The sequence below is a fragment of the Xiphophorus couchianus genome, chromosome 1 (genome assembly GCF_001444195.1).
Source record: "Xiphophorus couchianus chromosome 1, X_couchianus-1.0, whole genome shotgun sequence".
NCBI classification, from domain to species: domain Eukaryota; kingdom Metazoa; phylum Chordata; class Actinopteri; order Cyprinodontiformes; family Poeciliidae; genus Xiphophorus; species Xiphophorus couchianus.
Window position 1 is genome coordinate 12133188 of NC_040228.1, and position 14478 is coordinate 12147665.

Genomic DNA, 14478 nt, shown 5'->3' on the forward strand with positions numbered 1-14478 from the left:
TAACTATGTTAACTTCAGTTGTTAAAAAAATGCTACATCAAATATGACAAAGAAATTTTACTTTATAAATCAAAGCCTTGAAAAGGGACCTCTGTCACTTTAAAAACTCCTGCTCTTTCTGAAACTCCGCCTTCAGGAAGTCATCACCACATCTCTTCTATTAAGCCTGTAGCAACGTTTTTACTAGAGGAGGAGCTGAGTTAACAAGGCGGTGCTAGGTCCTCCCAGGCGTTTTTCACAGCCGAATGGTTGCCATGGCAGATGAAAGGATTTCTCAAACATGCATAAAAGAATCAAGGCAAAACTCCAGGTAAGTTTTGTTACTTTTTCTACGCAATTTTATAGCGCAATGTGCTTGGAAAATACATATTACTGCCCTTTTAAGCCACTCATGACCAAAAGCATTTTACCTGTGTTAAAAGTGTGGCATTTCATTTTTTGTGAATGAAGGTACAAAGGACTGCAGAAAAAATAGAGGATCAATGAATTAAACTTGCTTGAGGTCAAGTGTGAATCTGGGGAGCCATGCTATTTGCTGGTGTTGGTTTACTGTGTTTTTATCAAGACCAAACTCAAGGCAGGAATCTACCAGAAAAATTTAAGAGCTCCTCAGATTCCTCTCCGCTGTCAAGACTTACACTTTCCAGCACCTACCCGCACCACCTAATGTATCCGTATCTGCTTAAATGACAGAGCTGAGGTTAACTCAGGTGAGTTAACCTGTTTGCAGTTTCGTATCTATACATAGGAAACTGCAACACACCAGACCCAACAATGCAGATGAACTGAAGGACAAAGCAATCTGATCTTCCTTAGCAACTCAACAAAACCAAAGGCCAATCGACCCCCATGCCATGTTGCTCCGATGCAGTAATTCATGCAAAAAGGAACATCGACTAAGTATTAAGTGCATATACTCATATAATCGTATAAGTTTCATTGACAAACAGTTCTGTATTAAAAATTCTTTTTTATTATTCTGATATTGTATTCAAAATTTCCAAGACATTTGAGGACATGAGCCACAAAATAAAACACAGACAAGTTGAAAAAATAAAACTAAGTGCAATCAAATAAATTAGTACACAAACGAGTAGCCCAAAACAATTTTGGAAAATTAGTTATCAGATTAGAATACATGTAAAATTAGATTAGCAAAGATCTCAAGAGAATTGAATAACAAAAGGTTTTAACTGGATAAGACCTTGAGACAGAAAGCCAACTGTCTCAAGCCAACTCTCATGAAGAGAGATATAACTCTCTTGAAGCCAACTTGAAGAATGAAGAGACTCAAGACCTTTGCGCTGTTGATTTGCTGGATTAGCTTTCTGTTAAGTGTTTAGGTTTAAAAAAGGTGCATCATTTAGAATGATCGAGGCTCCTTTTTTTTAAACTGAATAGGGAATAACTAAAAGCTGTTAGTCAACTGCTTAGTCATCGTGCTCCACTGAACTTCATTCACCGTAGTAAGTTTGTATTTGTCTGGTTTCTGCTTTTTAAATGTCTTCTTTAGTGGTATTTGACTAATTTGCTTCATGTAATGTGCGAGGGTTAACCAGTCATAGACTAGCGGTGGATGCTAACTTGCTAATGTCAATGAAATCTGTTGGACCGCTGAAGAAATGTCTACCAGAGACTGGAGCAGGAGGTGCATTCGGAGTTGTTTTAACACACGGAATGCGTTGACATTTGTGACTCTATCGGCTGTTGTTGTGGGTAAGTATGCATTTATTCTGTGCATGGGCAACACACATCTTGAACCTATGTGCTGTTGACAACAGTGTTCTGCTATGACAACATGTTTAACTTAAAAATGTACATATGTTTTTTATTTTTGCGTCTGCTGCTTATTACACGTTATCAGTAAAATAAAGTATTTATAGACCTTTTTTTTTAGCTGAAGAGTTCAAGCTAGACACTACTAGCGTGCCGCTTCAACAGAAACTAACGTTGGGAGAGCCGTTTGTTGGCTGAAGAGAAACTCCATATTTTGTTGTCAAGGCAACAGAGTGATGTTTATTTACTTATTTTAAATCTAGCAGCCGTGTACCTGGCTGTTTTTGTACTTCTAAGAATATTATTCCATCCGAGTAAATTATAGTTTCAGAAAGGTAATTCAAATCACAAATTCAGTTCAGAAAGAAAGACTTGTGTACTAGACAGACTATGGTCACATTACGATAAATTTTATGCCTTCATTTAAGTCAATTTGTGTCATTAGAGCGTCAGCTAAGAAGAAAAAAGGACACGCACATTTAAAACCAGTTATTTGTGTTATTCATAAAGAGGGAAAGTCAAATGTTGGCTAAATACTTATACAAAATGCACATATAGCAACCATATACAAATCCTGCCAGACTCCTTAAATATTTTATTATCTTTGTTTAAGACTCGACTGAATAATATTTTACCCTCTTTATGAAGAGTAAATTCACTCTTTTAAGGTGCGCAAATTCCATGACAGGAATATATTATGAAAATATATATGATCACACTAAATATTTGACGATGATCATTGACTGATTGCAAATATTTAGTGAAATGCATAGATAATTGAAATGTAACATTTATCAAGCATCTACTATGTAAAGTAAATGGGAAATAATCCACGTCTCTGCCATTGCTTTAACTGATTAAAAATACTGTTTGGCTATTAACATTTTCCTATGCATTTTACTATCTATCCTTTTCTGGTGAAAACCAAGTTGAATTTTATTTTCAGGCCTGTACAAAGCTCAGACTTGAATTCCAATGAAAATCTGTGGGGTACACTGAAGACCAGGGTCTTTGTGAGAACACCATAAAATCTCCAGTAGCATGAAATATTTGCCAAAGACTTATTACAAACTACAGACATTGACTACTGGCATCAGAGGAGCTAATAACTTTGATAGATTTTGGTTTTGTGAAAGAATTTGGTGAAAAGTAACTCTATGTAAGCATCCAAAAGAAAGAGTAGGATGTTTGGAACTGCTGTGTTGAAAAATCATTGATCTGTTTAACAGCACTTGAGAAATTTTTGAAAAAAGAATTGAAATTTCATCAGGGCACTAAAAATTTTGACCTCAACTGTGTATGTATATACCAAAACTTCTTTTGCTCTTTTGAAGGTGTTGCTATTGGCTTGGTTTTGAAGACCTTTACAACTCTTACATTGTACGAAAGAGCTTGGCTTCGCATTCCCGGAGAATTTCTTTTCCGGCTGATGCAGTTTGTTACTGTCCCTCTGCTGATGACAAATGTGATACTCGGTAAGTTACAAGAGAGATTTCTAATGCTGTCAGTTGTCACACAAGTTTTAAAGGCTAAGTTTCCAAAATAGAATGTAATAATTGACTAAGTTGACTCCAAAATACAACAAAGGCTTTTGAATTATTCTTGCAGCATTTATTTTTTCTTACCATTTTGTGTGCACCTTGCTATTGTTAAATAGAATTTACTCTATTTTTCTCTAAAGAAGTACCTGAGATTTTATTAAAATGGAAAAAGGCAACAAAATACTAAATATTTCAATTGAAACCTGCAGACATTTAAAATAAACTATTGTCATAATTACTGACAACAGTCTGCTGAGATAACAAATATGCATTCACAAATATACTTTTTTGAGCTCAAACTCAAAGATAAAACTCAGCATCAGATGGTAGCTATGGCAATAAAACAGTCTAACTATGAAGATTGTTCTTTACACTTTGACAATGTAAACTTGCCAGCTCCTTAAAATCTTAAATTTAAATGTTACACAATTTTAAATTTATTTTAATTAGTCTATGCTGAAACCATTAAATCAAATTTACCAACATTGACATTCTCAATAAACAAATGTTGAAATTCTCAATCAGTCTGTGTTAAAATTATGGGGGCCCTGAAGATCTGGGGGCCCTAAACAGCTGCTTTGTTCATTTGTACCTTAGGTGCCAAATGTGACCAGTATATGGAGCTGTTTTAAGATCCAGTGGCTGATGACTTAACTGGGAGATAAAAGATGTGCAAAAAACTTTATATTTATTTTTAATTGTATTTTTTTTTTTTTTGGTTAATTGAATTTAAGACTATAGTTATGTGTTTAATCATCAATAATGGCTTTCAGTAATGTAGTTACACAGTAATATTTTTATATTTCTTGTAAACTTAATTTTTTTTAATACAAAACACACATTGACCCCCTGGTGGACCTCTCTGGTGCACTGGGCTTGGCAAGTTTTTTGGGGAAATATATATGTACATATACATAAAAACGCCTTTTTAATCTGCTGTACATTCATTTTGATCTCTCCTGTTAGCTTTGTCAATATTATCTCCAAGTCATGAAGGCTGAATTGCCCCATTCGCATATTATACTGCTTTCAGCATAAGAAAGCAGAATGAGTTTAATCTATGTTTGTAATTGTGTTTATTTTGAATAATTTAGTCTTCTCTACAATACTTAAGACAGGTTTTAGTTATGGACTAAATAATACTAATCAGGGTTGTAAGGACCGAAAGATTAACATAAATTTCCTTGAAGGATTAACATCAATAATTTCCTCCTTAGCTACCTTCATGTCACAACAGTATGTTTACCTATTGTGAATTTTTTATTTTTTATTTTATTTTATTTTTTTCCATTTTTTTCTCCGAAGAGTTTTTGCGGCGTTAGTGGCTCGTATTTTTTCGACAGTAGGCAGACAGGAAGGAGGGTGAGGAGAGGAGGGAAGACATGCGGAAAAGGTCGTCGGGACCGGGAGTCGAACCCGCGAATCCGGAGTCCCGGAGTTGGGAGTCGCTCTACATTGGAGCACGCCCCTCCAAACGTGGGGCGTGCTAACCCCCTGCGCCACCACGGCACGCCCCTGTAAATTATTTTATTGTTAATCTTTCTCAACCCATGTTTTTGTTGTTTCCACAGGAATTGCTGGTGCCACTCTCAGTCCCTCCAAAAAGATCACTAGATGTGCATTAACATACTTTGGCTTTACAACAATAATCTCTTTGCTAATAGGTAAGAGAAATCTTGCTTATCAACATGATTTTTTTCATTTCTTAACGGAGCATTTGTTTTTTCACTGCATATGAAAAAACAGTATTGTCTGGATTTCAACTCTAACTTGCTTGCTGGGTGACCGGGCTCTGTTGAGCCTAACCCTAAGCTTTGGGTGGGTTGAGGGTACATTACAAACAGCCAGACATTAGCTTTCTCCATTATTTCCTAGACCTAAACTACCCTGCTCTTCCCCATCAAGTTCCCCTATAAATAGATTTTATTTTACCGATTTTACTTTACTGATTTATGCAGTCTGAAAAACTATGGCACTGGTTATAACATTTTCGGGTCTGAATAACTAGGAAAACAAGAACACGGAGAATAGAAAAAGATAAAATAGAGATAAAATCTTCTGGCAAAGATTGACAATATTAATAAAAAAGTGCCCTTTCAGTGGTTCACCAGACCTCTTAACATCTTTTTTTTCATCCAGAAAACATTAATCCAACATAACGTACAAACAATTGCAACAGGAGGTGGTTTCTGAATAGTCCAGGAGCTCGCAACAGAAAACAACACAGCATGTTAAACCTTCATGGTAGGATTGGAGGTTAAGACGGCAGACAAATCACAGACAGAATAGGTTAAGATAACATTTTTATACAATCAAACTCTGCCTTACCATAACCTGTTCTGTACGTGAAATGTACAGAACAGGTACATTCTGTACCTGTTTCTTTTTTGATGTTTTTCAAAAAAGAAAAAGGGGGGAGTGGAAGAATCCAGCACAGACCTGACATGGGACATGAGAGTGGGATCAACCATTAGTTGATCATTTTCTGTGTGCTCTGTGTTCAGGTAATTGGTCTTTGGGGATGAAATAATATGTTCTGTTTTTTAATCATCCCGCAGACTTAAGAGACAGGTCAGTTAGACCCCACAAGTGTTTAACTCTGTGCGCGACCCAGCAGGGTTGTACTGACCCCATGTGCGCTTTTACAATTTTATTTGTGTATGTGTGTGGTTTTGGAAAATTCACTTCTGTCTGACCGTGACATTTGCTGCGCTCCTCCTGAGCAAGACCTCATGAGGGTTAAAGTTATTGATTATTGCTGATTCATCTTTTCATTAATGATTTATGGGTCAGAGGTGAGTTAACATAAAATAAAATACTTTCTCTGACTGAAAAGAGTAAGAAGCAGCCAAAGAGGAACTTCAGAAAATCCAAGAAAGTACTAATCAGGACCATTTTAAAAGGACATTTGGTCACTCTTACAGAATAGCGAAGTTTTAATATGATGCGTTAGAGTTCTTACACAGCCTGTTTCAAAGCTTCACTTATCACTAACAACAAAAGGAGGTGGCATGGCATAGATGTGCACTTAAGCTAATTTAATGGTTCTTTACGAACCCGCCTCTTCCCATCCTCTACATCAGATTAGGTAAAATCCTAAATGTCTTGTTTCATCACCAGAAACTCAAATCAGAACTACTCAGGTCATCTGTGTGTTCATCAAAGTCATGGACAAGAAAATAATGCTTTCAAGACTATATGGAACTACAGGTAAAACCCTGTCCCCTACTGATTTAAAAGATGGAAGACATTTCGTCTGGTGAGGCTGAACTAGCTGAACCATCGGCGTCATGTTCCACAGTGAAATAAATTTAACGTCAACACGGACTAATGGTGCTGTCACGAAGGAACCGCCTGATCTGAAACTGACACACCCAGATACAGTGGTTTACAAAAGTATTCCCACCCCTTGGATTTTTCCATATTTTGTCACATTGCAACCACAAACATAAATATATTTCATTGAAATTTTATGTGAAAGACCAACACAAAGTGGTACATGATTGTGAATGAGAAAGAAAATTATACATGATTCAGAAATTGTTTTTTACAAATAAAAACTGGAGTATGCAAAAGTAACCCAGCCCCTTTCAGTAAATACTTTTGGGGAACCACCTTTTGCTGCAATTACAGCATCAAGTGTTTTAGGGTATGTTTTTACCAGCTTTACGCATCCAGTGACGGAAACCTTTGCCCATTCATCTTTGCAAAGCAGCTGAAACAGAGTCAGATAAGATGGAAAGCGTTTGTGAACAGCAATTTTGTAACAAATAATGGGAATGTTCAAGGGGTATGAATACTTTTGCAAGCCACTGTAGCTGAAAATTGCAGCTGTCTTCATGGTAAAAGTTTGAAGTCATGTGAAACAAAGATTGGGTTGTTTCGCCACAATGACAGGAAGAATTCTCAAACTCGTCAATCTAAGGCTTTAAAATCTAAGATCACTTTTGCTGAGAGTCTGGTACACCGGTACTTTTTATAAGTTCTAGTGCAAAGAGCTTTACTACTAATGCCACTTTCTGCATAGATAATTTTAGCAGTTAGTTCACACTGTAATGGTCAAAATGAGTGATTGTTGGATTCTTTTAGTGAAATTAAGAAAATTTGTAGCAAAGGATGTAGCTAAAGAAAATTAAAAAAAAATGTTAGCAAAATGTGTCAGTATGTGAAAAGCTCAGCCCTTTGTGCTATCTAAACCGATTAATAACTAAATAACAAAAGGTGCTTAGTGCAATAGGTTTTTTACACAATTTGAACCAGAAGAAGCTGAAACCTTTCCACTTGAGGAGTTCTGGCTAGAAGATATTTACAGACTAAGTTTTTTAAATATATATGTATGTTAAATGCAAAATGTATAACATTTTTGTACGGTTTTGGCTTAATATATTGTTCTTTCAGCAAATGAATTTGAGCCCGTTTACTCTAAGTAGCAATTAATCAATTACTAAATTAGTGATTACCATTATTTCAATTATTGTGATAAATCGATTATTGAAATAGTCCTTGACAGACAGACAGACAGACAGACCGACAGACCGACAGACAGACAGACAGACAGACAGACAGACCGACCGACCGACAGACCGACCGACCGACCGACCCACCCACCCACCCACCCACTCACTCACTCACTCACTCACTCACTCACTCACTCACTCACTCACTTACTTACCTTTGTGTATATTGCTCCAGTAATAAATTAATACAGTTATAATACTGGCTGGTAGGAGTTGTAAATTGTTGAAACAGTAATTCTCAAGTGGCCATTCTCTGTTATGAAACCCTTAGGAATTCTGTTACGTAAAGATGGACACTGTAGCTCGATAAAAATAGACTTTATTAAGCCTTAAGTGTCCTTTTACTCTTACTGAACATCTTTAACTCTTGTTTTGCATCATGTCTCATAGGAATCACCCTGACAATGCTGATCAAACCAGGGATCACTGCAAATCCCGAAAAATCAGATGAAGTTACTGACTTTGATGATGCCTACAACACCATTGATGCCCTGTCTGATCTAATAAGGTGAAAGCAAATTCTAAGTGTGTAGCCTCATTCTTACTAACAAAAAAATGTAATTTTTATTTTTGTGTGATTTTTGTTTTCTTCATATCAGCCTCTTATACATCAGTAATTTAGAACATACTGAGACTGTCTCTTGCCATTTGCATAAAAACATGTTTAAAGTGGACCGAAAGTTATGTTCCTCCCTCTCATAATGTTTTTGTCGCTCTGCTGTGTAGAAACCTCATTCCACACAATCTGATTCTGCTGAGCTACAAACAGGTATGTCTCATCACTTATGAAATTAGAAGGCCCCATTAAGCAGACCATCAAATATTCATGACTTAACTCTATTTGGTTTTAGTACAAGACTAGGAAGGTGTATATAAATGCACAGACGGTCAACGGTACCCTTCCGGTAAAAAACATTTTTTCTGCAATATTGAGGCACTAAGTTGGCATCTAGCTTTATGTATTTACTGAGTTTCTTCTCTTATAGGAAAATCAAGACGTGCAGTTAGTAGGCGAAAACATGCGAGGGGTTAACATGCTCGGATTGATAGTGGTGTCAGTTTTCATTGGGAAGAGCATTAGGAAGATTGGAGCTGTGGGCGGAACCTTTCTGGAGGTCATCAACACCGTCAACATTGTCTCCAAAAGTTTGGTGAAAATAATAATGATGTAAGTGAATACGGCTTCTTTTGTTGTTTGTAACAGGTTTTGGGCAGACTAAATTTACCAAAGGATTTGAGGTTCAAAGAAAATTGTGATCGGTCCGAATTAGGATTTTCTCTTTTTGTTTTGTGACCTTCTAGCTATTTTCCCATTGCAGTGATGTTCATGATGGCAAGCTATGTTCATACCATTGCAGACGACTGGCAGACTGTTGTTAGCCTTGGAAAGTTCATCACCGTAATTGTTACTGGGTAGGTTCTCTGCCATCAGCTGGTTTCTTACTCATTTCGTTCAGTGTAACTAAAACTGACATACTGTCTAATAGACTTCTCATCCATGGTTTTTTGGTGTTGCCACTCATCTGCTTCTTGTGCATGAGAAGGAACCCCTACCCGATCTTTCCAGGGATTGCACCTGCATTGCTAAGGGGGATGCTCGTTTCACGCTCGTAGGACAATTCCACTGCGTTTTTTCTTTTTATTTAAAATTCACATTTTGTGTGTGTGTGTGTGTGTCAAATGATGAAGTTGCAGCAATGTTGGGAGAATTTCTAAATGTCCAATACAGAGAACTTGTGCCTGTGTCTCTTTAAGTTATGCGGCATCAGAGACTTTCAGTTGTTGCGAAGATAGACTGAGGATCAACAAAAGAATAACTCGCTTCATGCTGCTCATTGGGATCCACGCCAATATGGATGGAACGGTCCTTTATGAGATGGCTGCTGCCCTGTTCATTGCTCAACTCTCAGGCTCCAGGTTGCACTGGAGCAAGATCATCAGCATTGCGTAAGTTACTATCCCGTCCTCCACATATTCAATCATGTGTCCAACACCTTCCTCTGAAATTCTGGTCCAATTGGCTTTTTCAAGGCTTCATGTGTTAACAACTAGAGGTGTCATTTCAGGGACTATCATCTCAACTCCATCCATTATCTTACACGCTTAGTCCAACTGGAGTCACCAGGTGTGCTAGTGCCTATGTCTAGCTGTCAATGGGCGAGAGGCGGGGTACACCATGAACAGTTCGCCAATCCATCGCAGGGCAACACAGAGAGACAAACAATTATGCACACACACACACACACACCCACACACACCCTGGGAGAATTTAGAGAGATCAATCAATGTTTTTGAACTGAATGAGGAAGCCAGAGTCACTGGAGAGAACCCACACATGCCCAGGGAAAAGATGCAAACTCCATGCAGAAAAGAGCCTGGGGATTCACACTCATGACCTTCTTGCTGCAAGGCAACAGTGCTACTAACTGCGCCACTGTGCAGCCCTCATCTTTGAGACACTACCATTGGATGTGGGCTTGGTTTTAACCCCGTCATTGCTTGAATACAGTATTGTGTCATCTGCAAAGAACACGTTGTTGAGGGTACTTCCCAGCATCCTCATAAGAACACTGGATTTATACAATTTCAGAGTGGTTTGTCTTTATGATCTCCACTACCTTTTCTCTTTAGTGTGACGGTGGCAGTGGCCACTCTTGGAGAGGCAGGAATCCCCGCTACAGGAATGATGACCACCCTCTTTATTTTGACCATCAGCGGGATTCCAGTGAGACCTGCCTCCCTTTTGCTCTCCATTGAATGGCTGCTGTAAGTTTTTAGCAAAATTGTATTTTTTTACCTGATGTCAGACATATAAAAGGTTTTAAAAAACTCTTTCTTTTTTATGTCTTGTCAGAGATCGCCTCAATGCCGCTGTCAATATCATGAGCGACTGTTTTGGTGTCTTTCTCGTTGCTAATGTGTCAGAAGGAGAACTGAAAAAAATGGAAGAGGAGATGCCTTATGAGCATCTACCAGGTAAGGCTGCAGGGTTTTTTTGCACATATGAATAAAATCACAAGTATTGCTTAAATGATTGAATAGAATATTAATGAGTTCAAGCAATTAAAACTCCAACTGAGATACAATAGTGCCCGTATGTCTGATTTATTTCATTGGTAAAGCATGTGATTTCCAACGTAAAGAAATAAAGCGTGTTTTGTGAGCGTAAAATTTGTTCAGCCACAATTTGATGCTGCATCCAAACCATTGTTGTGTACACTGTGTACTCGTTACACTTACAAGTTACTCTGTTAAAGTAATGGAAATATCAGCAGTAGTGGTAGATTTTAAATGAACTATCATCCATCCATTTTCTTCCACTTATCTCTGGGTCGGGTCATGGAGGCAGCAACCTAAGCAGGGAGACCCAGACTTCCCTCTCACCAGCTACTTGGGCCAGCTCCTCTGGGAGAATCCCAGGATATTCCCAGGCCAATTCCTCCAGTGTGTCTTCTTCTGGGTTTCCTCCTGGAACACCTCACCAGGGAGGCGTCCAGGAGCGATCCCAACCAGATGCCACCTCAACTGGCTTGTTTCGATGTGGGGGAGCATTGAGTCTACTCTGAGCCCCTCCTGGGTGACCGAGCTTCTCACTCTATTTCTAAGGGAGAGCCCAGACACCCTACGGTGGAAACTCATTTCACTTCCTTGTTTTCTTTCGGTCACTTCCCAGAGCTTGTGCATCCATAGATGAGGGTTGGAACGCAGATCAACTGCCAAATCACCACAACACAGCGATACAGCGCCCAAATCACTATGTGATGTGATATTCTTGTTGATCTCCCACTCCATTTTTCCCTAATTTGTGAACAAGACTTCAAGATACTTAAAGTCATCCCTTTGAAGGGAGCCTGATCTTCTGGATATTTTCCTTTAAAGAACTTTACAGAGCACTGACTTATATTTAATTCTTTATATTTCTTTTTAAGAAGCCAAGCTGGGGGTCATTTGTTTTATTTCGAAAATTTTCACTGGTAGGATAAAAATTATTTTATGAGCCTTATATATATATATATATATATATATATACAGTACAGACCAAAAGTTTGGACACACCTTTTAATTCAATGAGTTTCCTTTATTTTCATGACTATTGACATTGTAGATTCACACTGAAGGCATCAAAACTATGAATAACACATGTGGAAATATGCACTAAACAAAAAAGTGTATAACAACTGAAAATACCCCTTATATTCTAGTTTCTTCAAAGTAGCAACCTTTTGCTGTGATTACTGCTTTGCACACACTCTGCATTTTCTTGATGGGCTTCAAGAGGTAGTCACCTGAAATGGTTTTCACTTCATAGGTGTGCCCTGTCAGGTTAATATGTGGGATTTCTTGCCTTATAAATATATTCAAAGCTCTGGAAAAAATTAGGAGACTTCTTCAAATTATCAGTTTCTCTGATTTTACTTTTTTATAGGTACATGTTTGAGTAAAATGAACATTGTTCTTTTTTTTATGAACTACTGACATGTCTCCGTAATTCTAAGCAAAAGATAATATTTATTTGCAGAAAATGACAAGTGCTCAAAATAACGAAAAAGATGCAGTGCTTTCAGACCTCAAATAATGCAAAGGAAGCAAGTTCATACATTTAGAAACAACAACACTAATGTTTTAACTGAGGAAGAGTTCAGAAATCAATACTTGGTGGAATAACCATGAGGTTTTCAATGGGGTTCAGTGCAGTGGTCTCTTAATTTTCTTTCAGAGATGTACATATGTGTATGTATGTATATACAATATTTTATATATTCTATAGGCATCTTTGTTTAAGTCTCCAGCATAGAAATTTACCATGGGTTATTATTCACACAGCTTTATTGATGCCTTGTGTTTTTGTCTGTATTCAGAACCGTGGAAGCCACCAGAGGAGCTTGCTTAAACAGCAGCCCTTAGCAGTCCTCAACAACGACACGATTGTTGACAGTTGTAAAGATGAAGCGATGGACTTCAGCATTTCTATTTTTTGTGCCATTTTATCACCTTTGTAAGTTTGCCTTGTAATGGTATTGCTGTTATTTTAAATGAGCATGCTGACAGTTATTTCAATATTGGGTTTATTTGAGGGAAAATATATATATTTAAGTTTGTTTTAGTTTTTTTTTAGTTACTTTTATTGTTTTTGTCATTTGCACTTATAGCATTTTACAGTACTACGATACTTTTGGATAACTTCAGCATTCTGTCATTATATATGATGTTGTTTGGTACTAAAGAAACAATAAACGTGCACTTGAGCAGAATTCTTTTTAGTTTATTTATCTTGCAATAATTTTATATAATGTGGTGGGGTTTTTTTAGATTTGTTTTTTGTTGTTGTTGTTCTGGCACTAGTGCCTCTTATTTGACAGTAATCCAACAGAAGGAGGTTGAGAGAAGTGGGGGAAGACATGCTGCAAAGGAACTGAGGAAAGGAGTTGAACTTGGGACTTCCACATATATGTAGCCTCTCCGCATGAGGCGCCTGCTCTAACCGCTGCGCCACACGATGCCCCTGTGATATGTATGTTTCTCCATCTATGCTGTATGTTATATGTAGCAATTTGTTCAGAAGTGAGGTGTCTATATGGATCTTGTAATTATCAATAAAGTGTAGAAACTATCATAAATATCCAGTTTGTAATAGAAACGCTTAATCTCGAACTTCTAAAAAAACTTTTCAACTTTGTTCTGCTTTTCCCGATCGGTTTTAGAATCTGTTTTAAAGTTACTTTATTTATTCTTCATTTTTAAAAGTCTTGACCCAGCATAAATCTCTGAGCCTTTGCACCCTTATGCATATTTCTGGCCTCTCAGACCTGCTAATCAGCTCATCCTGAGTTTGAGTCCTTCAGAGAGGACTGAGTTGGGGAAGGACATCTTGTTAAACGTTAGACACGAAGAAGAAAGATTTTTCAAGATTCATTTATTCGCTACATTTGGTGCCTTTTAAGTGATGATTTCATGGTTGTCTATTCCATTTTGTCTTAAATTAGTTTTATTTTGTATTTTCTATTCTCTTTTTTATTTTTTACCATTATCTTCATTATTGTTGTATTGTATAGCTCTTTTTAAAAAGAGCTTTAAAAGCAAAATCTGATTGAATTTGGCTGCAGAACACTAAAGCTTTTTCTCCTCCACCTTCTGGGTCCGAGCTTTGCAGACGTCTTGGAGAGCTGCATCCTATTCCTCACTTTAATTGCTGTAATTGGTCACACTAGAGAATTTGTGGATTAAAGGTATTCATTACTCTGTTGCTGCTACAGTGTAAATCCTCATGTTTTTACAAGAATTGCAGTTTTTTATTCCAGTAAACCCCAGTGTTTGGAATATAAATGGAGACCAGACGCTTCTGTATTAAGAGCACTTCTCATTTTTGATGATAAACAAACCTATACAAGTAGATTGAAGGCAAAAAGTGTTTTTTTTATTTGTTTGTTTCCTTTTTTTGTGCCACATCCCAGTTTCCTCAGCAATCTCCCGTTGGTGTTTGTGTGCGCAGATCACATCGTAACGCTCTTCTCTAAAAGCAGCGTTTCACCAACTGAGTGGCTGCTGAGCACCGGGGCTCCTTCTGGGTGAAAATGAGAACATTTGACAAGTCAAGGTCACCGGAGGAGGGGGTTTGACCGTGTAAGGCTTCAACTGCAGGGAAA

General features: G+C 37.5%; 1 protein-coding gene across 7 annotated transcripts; it reads left to right on the plus strand.

Moving 5' to 3' along the window:
- The first annotated feature begins 1217 nt into the window (after positions 1–1217).
- On the plus strand, positions 1218–13448 carry LOC114144071 (excitatory amino acid transporter 3-like). 7 transcript variants are annotated; one of them, XR_003595428.1, is made up of 15 exons: positions 1223–1466; positions 1550–1716; positions 3111–3251; positions 4889–4981; positions 8225–8342; positions 8561–8603; positions 8686–8739; positions 8821–9002; positions 9137–9247; positions 9322–9444; positions 9590–9781; positions 10466–10600; positions 10689–10810; positions 12694–12830; positions 13178–13448. XR_003595428.1 is itself a non-coding variant. In XM_028016804.1 (14 exons), exons 2-14 carry the CDS (start codon positions 1623–1625, stop codon positions 12723–12725), a joined length of 1383 nt encoding a protein of 460 aa, XP_027872605.1. In that variant the 5' UTR covers positions 1218–1466; positions 1550–1622; the 3' UTR covers positions 12726–13086. The 7 variants fall into 7 exon arrangements, 5 of the variants coding, with proteins under 5 accessions (XP_027872605.1, XP_027872377.1, XP_027872450.1 ...); XR_003595439.1 differs by having other exon boundaries at positions 13195–13448; XM_028016804.1 differs by lacking the exon at positions 13178–13448 and having other exon boundaries at positions 1218–1466; positions 9379–9444; positions 12694–13086.
- Positions 13449–14478: the final 1030 nt, after the last annotated feature.

What these genes read in the sequence shown, in the direction of transcription:
- LOC114144071 (XM_028016576.1), top strand. Translation starts at nt 1,623, where the DNA reads ATGTCTACCAGAGACTGGAGCAGGAGGTGCATTCGGAGTTGTTTTAAC. An exon ending in CGGTCAACGGTACCCTTCCG is followed by an intron (nt 8,740 to 8,820) that starts GTAAAAAACATT and finishes CTTCTCTTATAG; the next exon opens with GAAAATCAAGACGTGCAGTT. An exon ending in CTCTCCATTGAATGGCTGCT is followed by an intron (nt 10,601 to 10,688) that starts GTAAGTTTTTAG and finishes ATGTCTTGTCAG; the next exon opens with AGATCGCCTCAATGCCGCTG.